Raw genomic sequence first — 22,069 nt, 5'->3', positions numbered from 1 at the left:
ATTTGATGTTCTAGGGTTTCAGGATTGTTGATTCTCTGTTTGGCTTAGTTTTTCGGATCTTTGTTGTGGAGGGACGGCGTGGTGCTTCTGCCTAGACCGCCATCTTGCCGGAGTCGCTCTATTTGCCCTTTTGTACTGTGGCAGTGAGGACTAATGCTGTTGATATGGGTCCCAACAAGTCTATACAGGAGTGTAAGGTACTCAGAGTCTGGGGACCCCTGATACCTGTGCCCAGCAAAGCAGCTGGGCCGATCCTGTGTTCCTGGCCTAGTAGAGCCAGCAGCTTATTTGTTCCCTCTCCAAGGCCAGGAGAATGGGTCATGGCACTTTTTGTGATCTACTTTTGGCCCAGCGGACTCCTGGTGCAGAATGCAGAAGGAGGAGGTAAAAAGGAGAGAGGTTTTTCCCAAATGAGCTTTTTTTTTTTTTTTTAATCCCCAGTGAAGGGTGCACACGCATGTACTTATCTTAGCCTCTTGGGAGCTGTTCTTCACTGGTTTGGAGTGTCCAAGCAGAATCTCTGCTGCTGGCTATTTCTCAATGTGGAAACTGCTGAGTGTGCGCACAGTGCAGCTCTTTGCCTGCTTCACCGCAGACTGGCGTGGCTGTGGCGCTGCAGTTTCACCACCGCGGCTCTGCCCCTCCTCACCTCTTCCAAACGGTCTCCCTCTCCCTTATCACTCAAATGGATTTCTCAACCTTGCCTTGCTCAGTGCTCCCAGATATTCACATAGAAACAAATCACTTGTTTTTCCAGGTCTTTGTTGTAAGAGGGATATAGGAAGTGTCTACTCTGCCATGTTGACCACGCCTCAACAAGTAAAAAATTAAAATATAAAATAAAATAAAAACAACAACAACAAAAACTACCATGATGGGGGTGCCAGTCAATGAGGGCAGGGTGAAACTGGGGTGGTGATGAGCTGCCGTCTCTTTCCCTGGGTGGCAAAGCACAACCCCTTAGGAAGGAACAGAGGCAGTGCAGGGCCTATCTGGGAGGGAGAATGAAAAGAAGATAAGATAAAGAAAAATATAAAACATGATTCTGAGGGAGCTCGCCTGTGGAGGCATCACAGATCTGGGGAGGCCTTGTGCTTGAGGCTCTCCAGCAGAGCAGTACAACACAGTCCACCAAGAAGTTGGGGGCTGCATACAGGGCTAGGTGGATGGGAGAAAGGAAGGGAAGGAAGGAAGAAAGAGAGATAGAAGGAACAATAAGCAAAAGAAAAAAAAGTCAGTCAACCAATAAATAAAATGACGTTGAGGGTGCTGTTCAGTGATGGCAGCACAGACCCAGGGAGGCTGAGTGTAGTGACTCTTCAACTGAACTGTGCAGCACAGCCCTTCTAGAAGGAAAAGCAGGAAAGGAGAGAGAGAGAAGAAACAGAAAAAAAGGAAAAAAAAAAAAAAAAAAAAGAAGAAAGGAAACAAACCAAAAAATCACAGCCTGTCAAGAAGGGGAAAGTATGGCACACAGTTCTAGCTGGGCAGGAGAAAGAAAAAGGCAGGAAGGGAAGAAAAAGAGAAGCAACAAAAAAATGCTCTATATATGTACATTTGTGTATATATATATATATCAAAAAGCAAACAAATAAACAAAACAAACAAAAAAAGAACAAAGCAAATAAAAATTACAGCCAGTCAAGAAGGTGAGGGATGGCACACAGGGTGAGTGGGGCAGGAGAAAGGAAATGAATGAAGGGAGAGAGAGAGAAGCAACCAAATAAATAAATAAAACATGCAAACAAACACAAAATGGCACTGAAGGAGCCAGCTGGTGGGGCTAGGACAGACCTTGGAAGCAATGAGTTAGTGTCTCTCCTGCTGAACAAGGATGGTCCCATGCAAAGCAGCAGATGCCATATTGAAGGAAGAAGGATAAGGGTGGGAAAGCGTGTTTCCCTTGTTACCAGGTGCTCTATCTCCTGTTGGGAACTCCATGAAGTTTCCTTCCTGTACTCCCTATCTGAATTCTATCCTAGCTTTAGCCCAAAATGTGGAATTCGGCCACATTAACTGGTATGGGACTTCCACTACATAGGTCTCCTCATTCACTGTTCTCTGTCAATTTCTTATTCCATTCAGTGCTTAATCTAGTTCTTTATTCATTCATTTGGTACTTAGAGTTCCAAGATTGATGTTTGTATCTGTTTTGCTTAGTTTTTCGGGTCTTCGCTGCAGAGGGACAGCATGGTGCTTCTGTCTATAGCCCCATATTGGCTCTGCCTCCAATATTCTACACTCTTTGTTCTTAAACATGGACTTTAGTTTCTGTATTTCTTTAAATATCAAGTTCTCCAGAATGGTTCATAAACTTACAAGTGTGAATAATCAACAAAATAGCCCCAGTGAAATATGAACATGCCATATTAGTACTTGGTAAGTATCTGAATGATACTTTAACATGTCAACATTAAACTTTGACAATTCAGAGTTAAGGCACATTTCTAGAATTTAATTTGTGGAAGAGCTCTAAGAGATCATCTAGTTCTAACTCTGTCATTGTATAGATTTAAGAAACTAATACCGAGAACTTAACTGACTTTTCTAAGATCACAATGTAATTTGCAGTCCTCAGAACTGCTCACACCTCAACACCTCCAGTAGAATGGCCCTCAGATCTAAACTGCCCTAATACTGTCCAGAATACCCAACACTGGAAAATGTTTGCCATTGTGCGTTCATGAATACCCCTACATTTACTTTAGCTATCTCCTTATATATGATTCCTGGTTGTTTACAGGAACTAATGTATCTCACAGGTCTATTTAATCTACAGGATCATTCATTTCCCTGTAGTGTGTATCCTTAACTTTCCATTTCTGCTATGATCTGTTCTAGAAGACAAGTCTAAGTTACCACTTATATACTATATGGAGTAAAGATTTTGTATGGGATTCTGTACATGTGCAAGGATTTGCATTTGGCAAATATGCTGCGATAGTACTCTTTAAAGTGTTGAGAAGCAAAGACATCACCTTGAAGACTATGATGAGACTGACCCACGCCATGGCGTTTTCAATGGCGTCATATGCAAACGAAAGCTGGACAATGACTAAGGACGACCAAGAATAATTGACGCCTTTGAATTGTGGTGTTGGTGAAGAATACTGAATATACCATGGAATGCCAAAAGAACCAACAAATCTTTCTTGGAAGAAGTCCACCCAGAATGCTGCTTAGAAGCAAAAATGGCAAGACTATGTCTAACATACTTTGGACATGTTATCAGGATGGATCAATCCCTGGAAAAGGACATCATGCTTGGTAAAGTAGAGGGTCAGCAAAAAAGAGGAAGATGCTCAATGAGATGGAACGATACATTGGCTGCAACAATGGCCTGAAGCATAACGACCACTGTAACCATTGGGACCATGATTTATTTCTCCTACCATAGTATAAATATTCTGAATAAATCTAGTATTAATTTATTCTGGATTATTTTCTACATTTCAGTTTCGAGGTTAAAGTGAAATGAAACTTCAAGTATGTTCTCTTGTTTTCTTTCCCACAGGTTATGTAAAAAACTTAAGTTGAACTCGGTAATGGACACATCCCTTCTTCTGAATCGTTTGATTATGTTTGTTACGGTCACTGTTCAATACAATATAAATGCAAAGAACAATAAGGTAAGAAAATGAGGAAATAAAAGCGGGAAGAGATCGAGAAAGAAAGAACAGCTCAAGTAGGCATTCACTAGTTGTCTAGGTGTCATGAATTGTTTTATAGAAAGCTATACACGGCGTGGCTATTTGTTTAAAAATTAAAATAATACATACAAGCCTCTAGTATGAGAATAAAACTAAATGATGAAATATGTAAGCTACTGAATTATTAATATGTCAAAATTTCCTACTCATATTTTATTCTAAATACTCTTGGAAACTATTTTAAAAAATGGAAGAATGGAGTAATAATGGATGCGCTGTAAGACAGAATTCAATGACTTCTATAAACCTTTTATTTAAAAACTTTTAAAAAGCTGTCCCATTACGTAGGATTACCCTGAGCCTGATCCATGTCATAATAACAATTATAAGCAAATAGAAAATAATGGAATTACATCTTGTATGGACTGAAGAGAAAATATGTTGAATTTTAATAGTTTAAATAACTGTCAAATGCAGGGAATTTAAAAGAAAATTTGACTATAAAGATGAAAACATTTTTAGCACTTTTGATCCACTGGGTCATGGAATAAGACAGATTTTGAAATAGAAAACTTGTGAACTTTGATAATCTCAAAAAAAAATCACAACTTTTTTGGGGGAGATTAGGGAAATAAACTTTTTTTGGGGGAATATCAGAGATTAAGGAACATGTTCAGAGCCTGAGGTACCTATCCCAGACAGCCTCATCCCACAGGTAACCCTAACCAGCCAGTTAAACTGCCAAATTGAGTAAGTACAAGGACAGACATCTGCTAGAATAAGGTGATAAATTGGTTTACAACTTGCATTGATTTTTTTTTATACCTTTTTTATTTTGAAACTAATTATGGGCTCACAAGGAGTTACAAAAAGTATACTGAGATGTCTCATGTTCCTTTCATCCACTCTTATCCAATATAAGCATCTTATATAACTATAGTAAATTACCAAAAGCAATTGACATTGCACAATACAGTTAACTAGACTACAGATCTTACTTGGATCTCACCAGTTTTTATGTACAGTTTTTTGGGGGAGAGAGCTTCTTAATTATGAGTTGAGACTATTACAAAAAGTTTTCAAAGTTGTAATGGAAACTTCTCTCATACTTTCCTTCCTTCCCCCTTTATCTCTCTACCTCCTTCTAACACTCTGTCTCTCTTTTTCTCCCTTGCTTGCATCCTCCCATAGTGAGTACTAACTTTGTGCTAGCACTGTGATATGTGCTAGGGAAAGAGTGATAACAACAGAAGGTTGTGGCCATATGCTCCTTCATTGTTATCCCTTCCCATTCTCATTCAGATCCTTAATAGGCCTTCTGATCTGTCTTCCAGCCTCCTGTCTGCCCCTAACCCACTTCTTTGTATACCAAACCCTAGGTTAATCCTCCTAAAGCACAGCTCTTATCTCATTGCTTCTCTTGCTAAAAACTCTTAGAAATTCTTCCTCATCAACAGAATGAACTACTACAAAAAGTATTCAGTCTGCTATTATCACAAGTCCCATTCTTCTAAATTTTGTAACTTGTGTTCTAGCCATATTCTACAATTTCCTGTTCTTGTACTCACATGCACATTTCCCCTCATGTTACTCTAGTCTTCTGGAAGGCTTACTATTGTTGTTACCATTAAAATATGTTAAGTGCATTTTAAAAGCCACCCTCCCATGAAATATCCCGACTGCTCCAAGCAGATACAACCTCTTATTTCTTTAACCAGTACTCCCCACTCACAACATTTTATTTGTGATCTTATCATATATATATTTTTCTCCATCTCATTTGGTGCTGTAGGAGTACATTTCTGCTGCTAGATCATGCCATTCTTTAGAACAGAGACTCTGCCTGGCTTCCTTTCAGTTTTTTTTTTTTTTTTTGGTATCTGGAGAAGGAATATTGATATGGATCAAGCTAGATCTCCGGGCCCTCTTCTCCACAGTTTCTATCTCTTACTATCTATGTGACTCATAACAGGATACCCCATGAGGTAAGTATGACTAGTTCCAAGACTTTTGGGGCTAATGCACGTACATCATGGGACACTGTACTAGTTTCCTAGTGCTGCCGTAACAAATTATCACAAGGAATGTTGCTTTCATCAACGTAAACTTAGTGTCTCAAAATTCTGTAGTCTAAAATTACTAATTCAGGGTGTCAGCTGGGCCATGTACTCTCTGAAGGTTCTAGGAGAGATTCTTTATTGTCGCTTTCAGCTTCTGGTAACCTTTGGCATTCCTTGGATGTGGTCTCATCATAACGTCATCATTACAAAGCTCTTTTCCCTTCTTTACTCCATGTCTTTGTCTGTTCTCCACTTTTATATGGAAGCACTTGTATTGCAGTATGATGCACCTATTCCAGTAGGACATCATGTTAACTTATCTGATAACATCTTCAAAGAGCCTATTTCCAAACAATGTCACATTCACAGGGGTCAAGGGTGAGGACTGCAATATAACTTTTGAGGGGGACAGAATTCAACCCATAACAGGCATTCAATAATAATATATGGGAAATGCCTAACAAAGGAAACATTTGTAAAATTAAACCGTAAGTCTTGGTAGAAAATCATCTTTCCAAAAACAAAAAAAATAAAACGTTGTGTATATGACTGACTTTGAATGAATTAAAGCTTCCTAGGTTAGTGATTACTTTAAGAAACCTAAGACCAATGTTGCATTCAGAACCCTCTGAATGCTGGAGTCATTCTGAGAAAGGACCTGCTCCTAACTCTTGGTAACACATGCTGGGAATAACAAGGTCAGGCTGAGGAGCAGACACTCCCAGTGAATTCTGTCTCCAAAACCATTCCTAAGGGTCTGAAACAACAGAACCATCCACATCCATTTTCTTGTTCCCATCCCCCAGCACACCGGAATATTTTTGTTACATGGAAGAGATGAGGGTGACACTTTCCTCTCTCTTCTCTTTGGAAGTAGTTTGTAGAGAAAATTCTTGATTGTTTCTAAAGGATCATTCAAGGAGAGACTTGGCTTTTGATGTGTGATTTGTATATTTTTTTTCTAATTTGAATATCATGCATACTTTTTTTATTACTGAATAATTAATCATTATTAAATTATTGAGTTAAGTCTATATGCATTTTTTTAATCCCGTTAAGGGTATGCAAGGCCCTCATTTAACCAGAATTAAAATAATTATCAAGTACAGTTATTTCCCTGCGATTTAATCTGTAAGTGTTAATTTTGTGCCCACTTTCTTACTCAAAGGAAAGGAGGATTTGCTGACTTTGTAACTGATATGCCTGGTCTGCAATTTGGGTAGCAGGAATTCTCAGCAAAGATGACAATCAGTGTAGAACTTAGAAGTCAAATATTGTATGGCTAGCCTCTAATGGCCTGGAAAACAGTTTAGAGGTTACTTTGGAGGCTGATAGTTGTTCTGTCAGAAGCCCAAAATCATGCAATTTGATCTTTTACAAATGTAATGAACTTGTATCAAAATAAGTTTGCCCATAAATGAACATCCAATGGCGTTGACCTGTTACAGGTTGTTAATGAATAATAATTACAATAATGAGATAATGATATTTATAACAACTACCACAGACCAAGGGCTTATCCTTACATAAACCTTATACTAAGTAGCTCATATTTTTTGTCCTAAAAATTCTCACAGTATCTGTGTGTAAGTCCAATTTTAAAAACAAGGAGCCTAGGCTCCAAAGCTTTAAATGACTTGCCCAAAGACACAATGTCTATTAAGGGGCTGAGTCAGAATTTTATTGTGACTTTCTCTGACTAAAACCCATCTGTTGACTACGGTGATAATATATATTATGTTTTCTTAACTTCTGTTTAAAAAGACTCCAAATTAAATAAATGATTTCGTCCTCACTTACTTTTTATCTTACTTTTCTTTCTTTCCTCCCTCCTTCATCCTTTCTTTCTTCCTTCCTTCCTTTTGGCAAAATTAAATTTTCACTCTATCATGGAAAATATCAGATTTAATGATCACAACTAAGATGCTGCAATCTACAGGACAGGTCCACTAATATTATCTCATTTACTGTAGCATACTCTTGTATGTGGGCATTTGGAAATGCTGGTGGTGTAGTGGTTAAGATCTATGGCTGCTAACTAAAACGTTAGAAGTTCGAATCCACCAGGGGCTCCTCTGAAACCATATGAAGCAGTTCTACCCTGTCCTATAGGGTCGCTGTGAGTCAGAGTTGACTTCATGGCATTTTTTTTTTTTTAAGTTAGGCATTGTTTTTACCCACATTTAAAGATATGGACCCTGATCCTCAGAGAGACCAAGTAACTGTCCTGCAGTCACACAGCCAATATAAAGCAAAGCCAAGAGACGAGATTGTTCTGTAGATGATGGCAGGATAGTGTCTTCATGGACGAACATGTAAAGGAAGCCAATGGGCTCATTAAAATTCAAACTTTAATCTACACAAGGCAGATTCTTTCCCTCAGCACCCGTCGACTTAGTGATTTTAATGAATAATACTTCATAATTTCTTGAGGTGTGCTTTAGAGTTAGGAAGTGGTTGGAAAGGGCTTGGTCAAGGATAAAATTTTCTCTTTAATGCCTTTTTTTCTTTTTTTTTTTTTTTTTACATTTCCAAGATTACTGTTGTTTAAAAGAGACTTTATTCTACCTTTTGTTTCATGACTGAAATCTCAGAGAATTCTTATAAATACATGGATTGGAAACTACACATTTAAAATTTTTATAGCATAGAATTTTCTCATGTAAAAATCTAGCTTGTATTCTGATAATGGATTAAACTTAGCTTTGGAGGATTTTTATGTGCTATATGGGGAGATAAGTAGTTTGAAATTCATGTGGTTTTCATTTTGCTGAACTAAAATACAATGCTAGCATGAAAGTTAATATTTAGATTTTCCCTTTGAAAAGCCTAGTAAAAATGAGGAATATGTATTAATCCCTTGATACCTAATGTGAGGCCACGTACACAGATGATGCTCAGCCAATTATGGATTTTTGAAGGCTTGTTCCCTCATTCAGGAAAACACTGCAAATCTACACCTTGTTTTAATAAGGCTTCAGCTATACTAAAACAAACCAAATCTCCTGAAAGGCCACTATATAGGCGACATGGAGAGAGTAGTTTTTTCTTTCAATATCAGCATCTAAGAGGATTCAGCTCTACTAGAATTTCTGCAATTGTCATGGGAACCAATTTGTTGCACAGTTACCTGACATGCATGCTAACAATGCAGATTCCTTGGCTTCACTGCAAAACATCTAGAGTGGGAACCAGGCATCACGTCCTCAGGTGATTTGTACAAAATTTAACTACAATTCAAGACTATTTTTTATGCTAACTTCTCATATCTGTCCTTAAAAAACAAATAAATAAATAAATCCATTTTCATGGAGTAAGTTCTGACTCATAGGGACCCTACGGGACAGAGTAGAACTCCCCACAGGGTTTCCAAGGAGTGGCTGGTGGATTGGAAAAGCAGAACTTTTGGCTGTCAGTGGTGCTCTTAACCACTGTACCACCAGAGCTCTCCTTACCCCTTCCCTTAATCCCATGTGTGAAAATCCTACTGCATGTGAGAAAAATGAGTTAATAAGGGATAAATATATTTCCTTTCATCACATTCAGTTTCTCTAGCAACACTTCCTATGTTGGTAGTCAACTTCAGATTTTCTGTGCAAATGTAGCATTCAATGAACTGGTTGCTGTCATGTCTATTTCAACTCATAGTGGCTCCATGTATGTCACAATAGAATTGTGCTCCACAGAGTTTCCATTAGATGATTTTTTGAAAGTAGATTGCTAGACCTTTTTTCTGAGGCACCTCTTGGAGCACTTGAACCTCCAGCCTTTTGGTCACCCGCTCAGCACGTTAACCATTTGCACCATCCAGGACCTCCAAGTGTGGTGTTAGGGATTCCTAAATCCACAGACAATTCAACAAGTGTAGTTTGGAAAGTAAAATTCTGCCAACAGATTTGACCTTCATTCACACAAAATCTTTCATGGTTCTCTATAGTTAGCACATTTGAAACAATAAGTTTTATTGTTCCTTTAAAAACTTTTCTATGCAGGCCCTTTATCCCTCTTATACTGATAATCAACAAAAGTGTAAAAGTTCCATAATCTAACCACATTCTATGAATAATAGATATTTCCAGTTTTTTTTTTCTCTTTTTGAATAGTTCTCTTGACTAAAAAATAATAATGGTACGGTGTTTGTTGAACAATGTGATGATAGTAATTAATATCACTGAATTTGTATGTAAAGATAGTAGACATGGCAAATATTTTAATTCCTGTATACTTAGTAAAAAAAAAAAAAAAAGGAAGAAGTATAATAATGATTATAGTAGCAATGTTGCTGCTTATACAATGACTTTGTTCCAGGCACTATCCCTAGGGTTGCTTTCATTTAATCCTCACAGCAATCTTATGAGCTATTCTGAGTAGTTTATTATTATTGTCCACACTGAGTGCATGAGCAAAACTAAGGCTCAGACAGTTAAGTAACTAATTCAATGTCACACATTCAGGCCTACTGACCGTCGTATTAGACATGCATATCCTTGCTGCCACTTCTTCAGGCATATTGCCACTCTTGCCTTAAATGCACTCTCCTTTTTTAATTTTAATTGTAAATTTGTAAAAAGATAAAAAACTCAACATTTGCAAATTCAAAATTTTTCATATGTACAATTCAATAAAAACACTAACATTAAACATGTGCAAAAAACATCAGTATTTATTGCCAATTTTTCCATCCCCATGATCAAAAAATCTATATTACCTGAAAAATGATTTTCCCCTCTCTTGGTCCTTCTTTGCCCTATAACCACTATTAAACACTAATCTTTATATCTTTATCTATTCTCGATACTTCAGTTTAGTATAATCATTCAATTACAATTTACTAACTTCTATTTACTTAAACCTTAAACCATCTTCCAAGTCCCCCTCAATTCCTACCTCCTCAAGAAGCCTTTTCTCATGATTCTAGTCCTCACAAAACTTTCTCAGAATTCCCGTAGTAGCTCATTAATGTATTCATATTTTATGTACCTTGTCTTCTTCGACTGGATCCTTCCAAAGTGTTAGTTCTCATCTTTCACACCTACCACTGGTCCTAGCAGTGCTCTAGCAAGATACTGCATGCTCAGTCAAAGCTTGATTATTTGTAACCTTTTCCAAACCAGATACCTACCTGAATACCAAAAGCTTTTGTTAAAGCAAGTGCTTTTATGAGCTGTGTGTCTTGCAGAAGGGATGTTGACTCCCTTGTAGTTGACTCTGAAACCCATACAGGTGAGCTGATACTTTTCAGAAGCTAATCTTCAGGCCAAGTCACCAAAGACTAACGGTACTTTATTTGCATTAAAATCAATCACTTAAATCATTTAAAACAATTTTGGAGTTAAATTCCATTTGGAGCTGAAAGACTTCCCATGTCTGTTCTCTTAAGGACAATCAGAATCTCAATTTTTGCAGGGAAACCAGGTCTTAATCAGGATTAAAGAATTTTGTGACATCATGACTAACTCCTCACTGGGTTCACCGTACTACAGATTTGTAAGAATTATACATTCAGTGGTAAAGGAAGAATATTTGTGTTGCCTTGCTACAAATTATGATGATAAACTGAAAAGTTTCTCTGACTCTTCCATAGACTACCACAATCCTACAAAAGGTAAGGTGTTATCTAGTGAAAATGAGAAATTACAAAATAATCAGAACTATGGTATTTACTCAAGGATGGGAAGAAAGAGTGAATGAGTTGAGCACGTGAATATACACAGATTAAATCATGCTAATAAAAGATTCAGAAATACCAAATATTTAGGACTGCAAGAAGCAGAGTACAGAAATGTGCCCCTTAGTAAGTGTCAAGATTAATCAACCAGACTGATGCCAAAAAAATACCTCATTTCACTTCAAATTCTATATAGAGCAGTTCTCAAACACGGTTACACTTTTGAGTGACCCAACTTGTTGCCGTGCAATCAGCTTCAACTTATGGCTACCCCATGTGTTACAGAGCAAAACTGGACCATAGGATTTTCTTGGCTGTATCTTTACAGGACCAGATCAGCAGGCCTTTCTTGCGCACCAATGCTGAGTGGGTTCAAATTGCCAGTCTTTAGGTTAGTAGTCAAGCAAGAATTGTTAGCACCTCCTAGGGACCTGCTCTCCATTAGTCTGTTTGAACTCCAATATACCTACAACTTCAAGTTGTTTTCTGTATGAATAGTTCTTAAAATGTTTAACTAAATGACTCAAAGACAAGTGAACTTTTGGCATAACGTCTAGACTTTAGATGAACTAAACTTCTAAGTTAGTATCCACAAGTGGATTAATTGATTTATGTCATCCTACCAATATTGGTGACCTCTTGGGGAGAAGTTGCAGTTACAGCATGTCTGAAGATGTGGAGATGGTGAGGGACAGGGGAATCCAGTGTGCATCCCTCCTTCATGAAACTTCATGGAGAAGGGCCTGGGACATTCTGAGGAGGAGTAACTAGAGGCAAATGCAGAGAGAATGGAGTGTGTTCCCAGCAGAGGCTGGAACAAGAGGACAGATAGGAGGACAGAACTGAGGTGCTCACAGAGATGGTCCTGAGGGAATGAGATAAGATTACTTTAGGAGCATGTGAGGACCTCACTAGAATCTCCTTCTCACTGGACAGAGTTTCGGATTTTGGTGGGTTAATACTGGACATGACTAAAAATAATATTAATAATAATGGGGTCAAATTTGTTTTAAAAGTTCACAGGTATCATGTAAATTAGAATACTGAATTTGTTTAAGTTTTTTATTTGGTCATTGACAAAAATATCATTTCTGATTAAGTCAATTGACTTTTTGCTTTCTAGGCAGACAATGGTTCTATCAGTCTTGCACTGAATTTGGTTTCTTTAAGACCACGGATTCAATGAACCAGCCTTTCACTGGATTACCTCTTAGGTAAAGTCTCTGCTTTGACTTCTCTTTCTCACTAGAAACCATGATAGTAGGTTTTTTTTTGTTGGTTTGTTTGTTTTTCCATACTCAAATTGATCAGATCGGCCTGTTTCAAATTGGTGAAAACTTAAGGGAGAAATCTTCTGGATGGAAGTTTGAGAAATTATTAATATTCTAATAACATATGTAGAATCCAATATCAGTTTTCCGAACCTAACTGAATTAGTAGCTGCCAGGAAACACTCTATAAGTTTTAGAGAATGAATAAGAATAAATAAACTAGCAGCCTTCTTCTCACTGGTTGACATTACAGGGTCATTTTATTTAAAATCCTTTTACCAAGAACGTACTTTCTGTGTTTTTGAAAAATCCAATAACGAAGATGGATGACAGCAAAGTTGTAAATAAAGAAGCCAATTTCTCCATCTGTTTTCAATTTTATGTCAGTCAAGATTTGCTGGTTGTATGAAGCAAGACAGATCACCCTTAGTCAAATTATCTCTCGTTGGCTTGTGGGCCTTTGTTCGTATTGACTGAATTTGGAGAGCAAAATATTGTTCTTCATCTCTAGATTTGTCCACCAGAAACAGAAGCTAATCAATATGAAGAACTTTAAAGATAATTTTATAGTTAAAATTGTGGGAAGAGAGAAATAAGAGTCGTCACTCGAATAGACATATGCACACTTATGTTCATAGTAGCATTGTTGACAATAGCAAAAAGATGGAAACAACCTAGATGTCCATCAACAGATGAATAGATAAACAAACTGTGGTACATACACACAATGGAGTACTATGCAATGAGAATGAATAATGACGAATCTGTGAAGCATCTCATAACATGGATGAAACTGGAGGGCGTTATGCTGAGTGAAATAAGTCAGTCACAAAAGGCCAAATATTGTATGAGACCTCTATTGTAAAAACCCATAAAAAGTTCACACACAGAAAGTAACAATCTTTGTTGCTTACCAGGGATGGGAGGGGTGGGGGGGACTACTAAATAGACAATAGATAAGTGGTATCTTGGGTGAAGGGTGAGACAGTACACAATACTGGGGAAACCAGCACAACTTGTACAAGAAAAGGTCATGGAAGCTCCATAGACACATCCAAACTCCCTGAGGGACTGAATTGCTGGGCGGAGGGCTGTGGGGACCATGGTCTCAGGGAACATCTAGCTCAATTGGCATAACACAGTTTATAAAGACAATGTTCTACATTCTACCTTGGTGAGTAGCATCTGGGGTCTTAAAAGCCTGTGAGCAGCGATCTAAGATAGTCCATTGGTCTCATCCCTTTGGGAGCAAGGGAGAATGAAGAGAACAGGATACAAGGAAAAGGTTAATCTGAAGGACTAATGGACCACAGCTACCAAGGCCTCCACTGGACTCAGTCCAGTACAGCTAGATGGTGCCCAGCTACCACCACTGACTGCTCTGACCAGGATCACAATAGAGGGTCTGGAACAGAGCTGGAAAAGGATGTAGAACAAAATTTTAACTCACAAAAAAAGACTAGATTCGCTGGCCTAAAGCAGACTGGAGAAACCCCGGGAGTATGGTCCCCAGACACCCTTTTAGCTCGGTGGTGAAGTCACTTCTGAGGTTCACCGTTCAGCCGGGGAGTGGACAGCCCCGTAAAACCAAATGGGACTAATGAGGCACAGCAATCCAGGGACAAGGGATAGAAGGCAGAAGGGGACAGGAAAACTGGTGATAGGGAACCCAAGGTTGAGTAAAGACAGTGTTGATGTGTAGTGAGGTTGTTTACCATTGTCATAGGGCAACGTGTACTAATGGTTTAATGAGAAACTATTTTGTTCTGTAAACCTTCATCTAAAGTGAGAATAGCAGCACAATTGGAAGAGCATAGTCAATGTCACTGAACTGTGCATGCAGAAATTTTTGAAATGGTTTATCTTTGGTTACATATATTTTCACCAAAAATAAATAAATAAATAAAAAAGGTTGAAAAAAGAGAGGGTTGACATGTCGTGGGGTTGTTAATCAATGTCATAAAACAATCTGTGTTCCACTGTTTCATGAGAAACTATTTGTTCTGTAAACCTTCACCGGAAGTACAATAAAAAAAATTAAAAAAAAACATTCTTGAAGGAGCCCAGTTCCAAAGATAACATTTGAACATTTTGGACTTGAAGAAAGTGGGGTTGCATACAAACCCACATTTAAAAACCAAACTAATCCCATTGTCCCCGAGTGGATTCTGTCTCATAGTGACCCTATAAGACAGAGTAGAACTGCTTCATGGGTTTCCAAAGAGCAACTACGGGATTTGAACTGAGGATGTTTTGGTTAGCAGCCAGCTCTTCACCACTGCCACTGGGCTCCAAACCCACATTAGCTCCTCTATATAATCTCTGGAGCTTGGGAGAGTAGCACCACTATCGTGGAGACCTACCAGTCCTGCTGCCGCCTGGGAGCTCACCTTGACTGTAAGTTTTCCCCATAAAAAAATTTAGACCACATATTTAAAAAAAAAAAATTGGGGGAAGAGCATTCTTTATATGTATCCAAGTATGTCTGTGTGTAGGTATCTTCTACATGAAAATGCATAGATACTATAATATGTAAAAATATCTTGTAGGGTAAAATCATGAAAAAAGTATAAACTTGGGGGAAAAAAGTATGAACTCCAAGCCAATACTTTTTTGTATGAAAGTAACCAAAAACTCAAATTTCCTGATGAGGAGTGGAGCTATGACGTAGTCAATGTCAAGTGTACTAACTGGACCAAACTTTTTAAGAGTAATGTCTATGGTGAAGGTACATGTACTGGGGCAAACACCTACTGTAGCCACACTTCTTTTGGTGTCTGTTCCACCAGTGAAGAGAGAAGTCCCAGTCACATTATTAGACCTTTGTTCCTTTACATATCATTTTTCTCCTAGGACACAGGAGTAGAAATCTTGCTTTCTCTTTGACTCCCTTCTTTAGAATTTCTTTGATGTTCTAAACCCTCAGGGCTAGAACAACTAGAACTGGGTGGATTTGAGGAGCCCTGGGGCATGCTTCTCTACATTAGAGGCAGTCTTTCACTCTCACTGCCTCTATGCTCTCTTCTTTCTTAACAGTCAGGCAAGCTATGCATTAAGTTTTCTTCCTTCCACAGTGATTACTAGTCCATGCTCATGTGTGGAATTGGTGGGAAGGCAAATAAAATAATTTTCTGCTTTCTTGTCCTGAAGCCCTAGGTGGAGTCCAGAAAACAGCAGCATGTTGTGTCTATAGCCTCCTCACTAAGGTTTTACATTGAATTGGCCAAGGGTCCTATAGACAATTACTTTGCTGGCCACATTCCTCTGTGCTCACCTATTAGAAGACCTCATAGAAGGAGAGGCTGAACTAGGATAGATAGAGAGAGAGAGAGACAGAGACCGAGAGAGAGAGAGAGAAAACTTTCATTCTTAAGCTAAAGAAATCCTTTTAGCTATTTTAAGTAATTCAGAACTCAGGGGAAAACAAAACAACTGAAAAACCAAAAAAACAACACACTTTTTCTGTAAATTTCTTTCTTACACTCCTCAATCCTACTCTCCAGCACCTAAAATTTTGTCTCATTTTCTTTGCAGTTATTATGTTCAGCAATGTTCTGATTTATTTGGCCCTGAGTTTAATTATGATAAACTGAACACGGGTGTAATGTCCACCAACGAGTACTATGGAGGCTTCAGTGTGAGGGGAAGCAAAATCATCTTTTCCAACGGTTCCTTTGATCCTTGGCACATTCTGGGAATCACAAAGGATATCAGTGAAGATTTGCTTGCTGTCTTCATTAAAGGTAACCACTGTGAGCAGTTAAGGCCTACAAATACGATGAAATAGGTCAGCATGTAATAATAAAGTAAGAAGGCTACGTTGGTTCAGTAGTTGAATTCTTGCCTTCAATATGGGAGAACCAGGTTGGATTCCAGGACAATACACATCATGTACAGCCACTACCTCTCTGTCACTGGAGGCTTGTGTGTGTTATGAGCCTGAACAGTTTCAGTTGAGCATCCAAACTAAGGCAAACTAGGAAGAAAGGACTGGCGATTTATTTCTTGACATCAGCCAATGAAAACCCTATGATTCATAATGGTTTGATCTGCAACCAATCACTGGAATGGCCCAGCACCACGAAGCAATTAGTTCTGTTGTGTATGGGGTCGCCATGAGTTGAGGGTTGACTTGTAACCACAATCAACACCCTTGGAAGCAGCACTCCATAAATCAAAGGATGCATTGCATTGGGCCAATCTGCTGTAGAAGATCTCTTTAAAATGTTAAAAAGCAAAGATGTCACCTTGAAGACTAAGATGTGCCTGACCCAAGCCATGGTGTTTTCAATTGCCTCATATACATGTGAAAGCTGGACAACGAATAAGGAAGACTGAAGAAGAATCGATGCCTTTGAATTATGGTGTTGGTGAGCAATATTGAATATACTATGGACTGCCAAAAGAATGAACAAATCTTCCTTGGAAGAACTACAGCCAGAATGATCATTAGAAGTGAGGATGGTGAGATTTTCTCTTACATAGTATGGATATGTTCTCAAGAAGGACCAGTCCCTGTAGAAGGATGTCATACTTGTTAGAGGGTCAGGAAAAAAAGGGGAAGCCCCTCAACAAAATGAGTTTAACAATAGCAGCAACAGTGAGCTCAATTATAACAAGGATCATGAGTACGGCACAGGACAAGGCAGCGTTTCGTTTTGTTGTACATAGGGTCACTATGAATTGGAACCTACTTGATTGCACTGAACAACAAGAATATAGCCACATGTAGCTCATGGTGGCTACCGTATTGAACAATGCAGGTCAAACTTTACATGTATAATCTCATTATATCCTCCTAACAATCAAGGGTAATTACTATCACATTTCTCATTTTACAGATAAGGAAACTGAGTATAAAACCAGTAAATGTGTTGCTGTGGACTTGACACCAAATCCTGATATCCCCGTAGGTGTCAGAGTAGAACTATGCTCCATAGTGTTTTAAATGGCTGATTTTTTTTTTTTTTTTTTTAATGGAAGTGGCTATCCAGACCTTTCTTCTGAGGCATCTCTGGGTGGACTCAACCTGCAACCTTACTGATAGCAGAAGAACGTATCAACAGTTTGTACCACCCAGGGACTTATACAGAGGTTAAGACAACTGGACTAAGGCTCACACTGTAATAAGTAGTAGAACCAGAACACAAAGCCAAGGAGCCTCACTGAAGGTCATGCTCCTTCACCACTGTGCAACCTGCCTCCCAAGTTGTTTGGCAATATAAATTCTTATGGTTTAAAAAAGACCTCGAAAATCTGAGACAGCCATTGCAAATGCCTCTTTTTCATGGAAATTAGTAAGAAAGAATGCTCAGATTCATTCACTTAAAAATATTTATGGAGGGTCTTCTTGTGTCAGATGCTGTGCTGGATACTAGATGTGTAAGGGTGCACACAGTCACTGTTCCGGGGAGCTACTCATCATACATGTAAGACACACATTGATCAAATAACTGCAGAGAGAGCTTTCCTGGGTCACAGATGTCTGGACAAAATAGAGAAAGAGAAGAGGTTTAGGTTTCACCTCTTGCAAGTAAACTCTTTAGTCACTGGAACTAGATGTTATTCAACTTTGAATCCATGATGCCTAGTGCATGGTTGATATTCAAAGATGGTATGCTAAATGAAAAATGCTACTCATGCAATTATAAAAATGAAGAGAACCTGGTAAGAAGAATAAAGTCTTATCTTCAGGTTGTTCACAATGGCTGAAGAAAGGACCACTTATCCGTAACTAGAGAATAATTTGAAGTATTGGGGCAAAATCTGTAGATAAATATGCCTTTTCCTCTTTACCTCCATTTCCACATCTTTTATATTATCCCATTTCTAATTGCTCTTGTATTGAACTAGTTCTTTGTGCTTATTGAAATATAGTTTTATGGCTCATTATATTAGATAATAATAAATGAAGATGATATAATAACCCACTTTTTCTTTTTGAATTTCATTACATATTCTTGAATATTCATAATTTCAGTATGTGTCAGAACTATTATTTTATGCTTTATCCTGTCAAAATTTGGTCATTGGTCAAAATTAAATGCTGTAAGTCAGTTGAGGCAATTCAATGATTGACAATCTTTACAATTTTTATTTAGGAGGGAGGAGGAACAAAGGGGCTAGAACTGTAGTAGTAGAAAAGTAGTAGTTACACATCAGCTGGGAGTGAGGGATATTTCCTTATTTTTGTTGTTGTACAATAATAACCAGTTCTGACTGCCGCTCTTGGCGACCTCATGTGTTTCAGAGTAGTGTTGTGCGCCATAAGATTTTCAATGGCTATGATCTTCTGGAAGTAGATTATCAGGACTTTCTTTCAAGACACTTCTGGGTGAATTCCAACCGCCAATCTTTCAGTTAGTAACAGAGGACTTAATGATTTGAATTATCCAGAGACTCCTTGTGATTGTAGGGTGTCCTTGTTTGTGTCCATGTTCACACATGATTACAGGGTGGTGTTATTTGTGCCTGATCTCGTCACAGTCAAGATGTCACTTCATCTGAAATTGAAATTCTGTGAAATTGTTTGTCTATAGGAAACACGGTGGTTTGTAACCATCTGTCTGTTGTCAAGGCCTTTGTTTTTCACAGACGGAAGTCTTATCCTTTATCATGGATTGAATAGTGTCCCCCAAAAATATGTGCCAACTTGGCTGGGTCATGATTCCCAGTACTCTATGACTGTCTACCATTTTGTAATCTGAGGTGACATCCCTATGTGTTGTAAATCCTATCACTATGATGTAATAAGATGAATTAGCAGCAGTTATATTAGATAGTGTTTTAAGCCAATATCTTTTGAGACATAAAAGAGAGAAACAAGCAGAGAAACTTGGGGACCTCATACCACCAAGAAAGTAGTGCTGGGAGCAAAACACGTCCTGTGGACCTGAAATCCCTGCTCTGTGATGCTCCCAGTCCAAGGGAAGACTGATGCATGAAAAGGACATTACTCCAGAGCCAATAGAGAGAGAAGAACTTCTCCTAGAGCAGAGGCCCTGAGATCAGACTTCTGGCCTGCTGGACTGTGAGAGAATAAACTTCTCTTTGTGGAAACTATCCGCTTGTAGTATTTCGTTATAGTGGCACTGGATGCCTAAGACATCCTTCCTACTCTGTTTTCCTCACTACCTATTAGGGAGCCATCTCTATTAGTTTTTTGTTCAGCTTTACAGTATTTCTTTTTTTGAAAATTAAAAACAAACAAGCAAAAATCAGACCTACTGCCAGCAAGTTGATTCCAACTCGTAGTTACCCTATACCACATAATAGAACTTCCTCAAAAGGTTTTCAAGGCTGTAAATCTTTATGGAAGCAGATTGCCACATCATTATACTGGAGAGCAGCTGGTGGGTTCCAACTGCTGACGTTTGGTTAGCAGCTGAGTTTTTAACCACTGTGCCACCAGGGCTCCTGCTTTTTGCAAATACAATCATATATATTCTTATTCCTTTGTAAATAAGTGGTAGCATATTACATACACTGTACTACACCTTCCTTGTTTCTCTTACCAATATACATTTGAGGTCTTTCCAAGTACATAGAAATATTTCTCATTGTTTTTTAATGAGTGAATAATACTCCACTGTCTATACGAGTCATAGGTATTACATAATTTTAGCTTCTTAAAAGAAAACAAGGAGCCCTGGTTGTGCAATGGTTAAATGCTCAGCTGTTAACAGAATGTTTGGCCTTCGAATGCACCAGTCACTTTGCAGGAGAAAGATGCTGTCTGTTTCCATAAAGATTACAGCCTTGGAAACCTTATGGGGCAGTTCTACTCTTTCCTAAAGAGTTAGAATTAGTCAGAATTGACTTGGCACCAAAGGATATTTTAGTAACACCAAATACAACTTGCCCCAAAAATAAATAATACTGTATGGATGGATACTTGGAATACCTGGGTTGTGCAAATGGTTAAGCGCTCGGCTACTAACAGAAAGGTTGGTGGTGCCTCAGAAGAAAGATCTGGCAATCTGTTTTCCAAAGGTCATGCCACTGAAAACCAAATGGAGCACAGTTCTACTCTGAAACAAATGAGTTCGTCATGAGTTAGAATCGACTTTAAGGCAAACATTTTGTTCAATTTTGTCATGTTTTTGGTTTGGCTAGATGCTTATTTGTAAAACTCTGAACTGATATTTGACAGTATGTGTTACGTAAACCAACCTGTGACAGACACTCGGGTCAGCTGGATTCAATTATTAGTTCCACTAGTAATTTTCTTGACAAGTCACTTAAACTCTCTGAGGCATAGGTTCCACATCTGTAAAATTAAAGGGTTGACCAATATTTAAGATTCCATAAAATTTCATCTGTTTGATCTTATTCTCATATGTTATATAGTTATTAACCCATTCTCCTTCAGGAAAAAAAAGAAAAAAACCTGTTTTTTAGCAACTGCTGACTTCATTATACTGGAAGTATAAATACTTCCATCATGGCCAATTTCAAGCTCACGGTTTAACAACTAGCTTGTAGAATTTTTGAAAATTGAACAATTGGCTCTTGGATCTGGTACACTGTAATTCCAGTAGACTGCTGGGAAAACTCTCTAAAATAAGACTCACTGAGATTGAGACATGGTAACTTCCTCAGATGGAACTTAAGTTATATCACACTTGGATTGAACAAAAAGGCAACTAAAAACATTATTCTCTAAATCTACTACTTTAATCATTCCAAGAAATGTTCATTAATTTCTAGCATGGAAAGATTGCATGGCACAAACAATAACTCATTTTAATTAGTAGCATATATTTATCCAACCCTAATCTACAAAGAAGCCTTACTTACTTGATTTAAAGCCCATTACGTTAGTAAACTAATTCTCTTTCTTAATTTTAACTGCACATTTTAATCAACTTTTAACCAGCTTTTGAAAATTACTGACACCCAGCCCCACCCCAGACTAACTAAATCAGAACCTCTGAAGTTGGGGGCTCAGGTATTGGTTGGTTTGAACAGGGTTCAAAGTGGCTCTAATGTGCAGGTGTGGGTTAAGGACATCTGCTCTTCGAATACTTGGTATGTAAGTATACTGACATTTATCTTTCCCTTTAGGCGAAGGACATTGTTCAGATTTGACCGCTCGAAGGGATACTGATTCAGCTGAACTAATTCAAGCACGAGAAAAAATCTTCCATATCCTGCAAAAATGGCTAAAGTAATAGATGTCTCTGAAAAATAAATGCAAAAGAACCTAAATCTGCCCCCCGCCCCCATTTTATTGCTCAAATGTAAAACATCCTACAAGTGTGAAATTAGAGCAGTCCCAAAAGTCTAATTACTCTATGTAGGATTTAAGTTTGTTTCGTTTTCGTGGAAGGTCATATTATTCCTCCTTTCTTGCTGCCCTTGAGGAGCAGAAGACAATCCAGCACATAAAAAGTTGATTTCCCTGAAGGACCAGGTGTA

General features: G+C 38.2%; 1 protein-coding gene across 1 annotated transcript in view; it reads left to right on the top strand.

Moving 5' to 3' along the window:
• The window catches only part of LOC101360175 (putative serine protease K12H4.7), a 44,478-nt gene extending 22,656 nt beyond the window's left edge, over positions 1–21,822 (top strand). The window contains exons 3-7 of the mRNA XM_023740124.1: positions 3,515–3,629; positions 11,117–11,315; positions 12,502–12,592; positions 16,184–16,392; positions 21,716–21,822. Coding sequence (XP_023595892.1) covers positions 3,515–3,629; positions 11,117–11,315; positions 12,502–12,592; positions 16,184–16,392; positions 21,716–21,822 — 721 coding nt within the window. The remainder of the gene's footprint in view (positions 1–3,514; positions 3,630–11,116; positions 11,316–12,501; positions 12,593–16,183; positions 16,393–21,715) is intronic.
• Positions 21,823–22,069: the final 247 nt, after the last annotated feature.

This window comes from Trichechus manatus, unplaced genomic scaffold, assembly GCF_000243295.1.
Source record: "Trichechus manatus latirostris isolate Lorelei unplaced genomic scaffold, TriManLat1.0 scaffold00147, whole genome shotgun sequence".
In the NCBI taxonomy this organism is placed as follows: domain Eukaryota; kingdom Metazoa; phylum Chordata; class Mammalia; order Sirenia; family Trichechidae; genus Trichechus; species Trichechus manatus.
The sequence above is the reverse complement of the archived record's forward strand: the minus strand, read 5'-3'. Positions and strand labels throughout refer to the sequence as shown.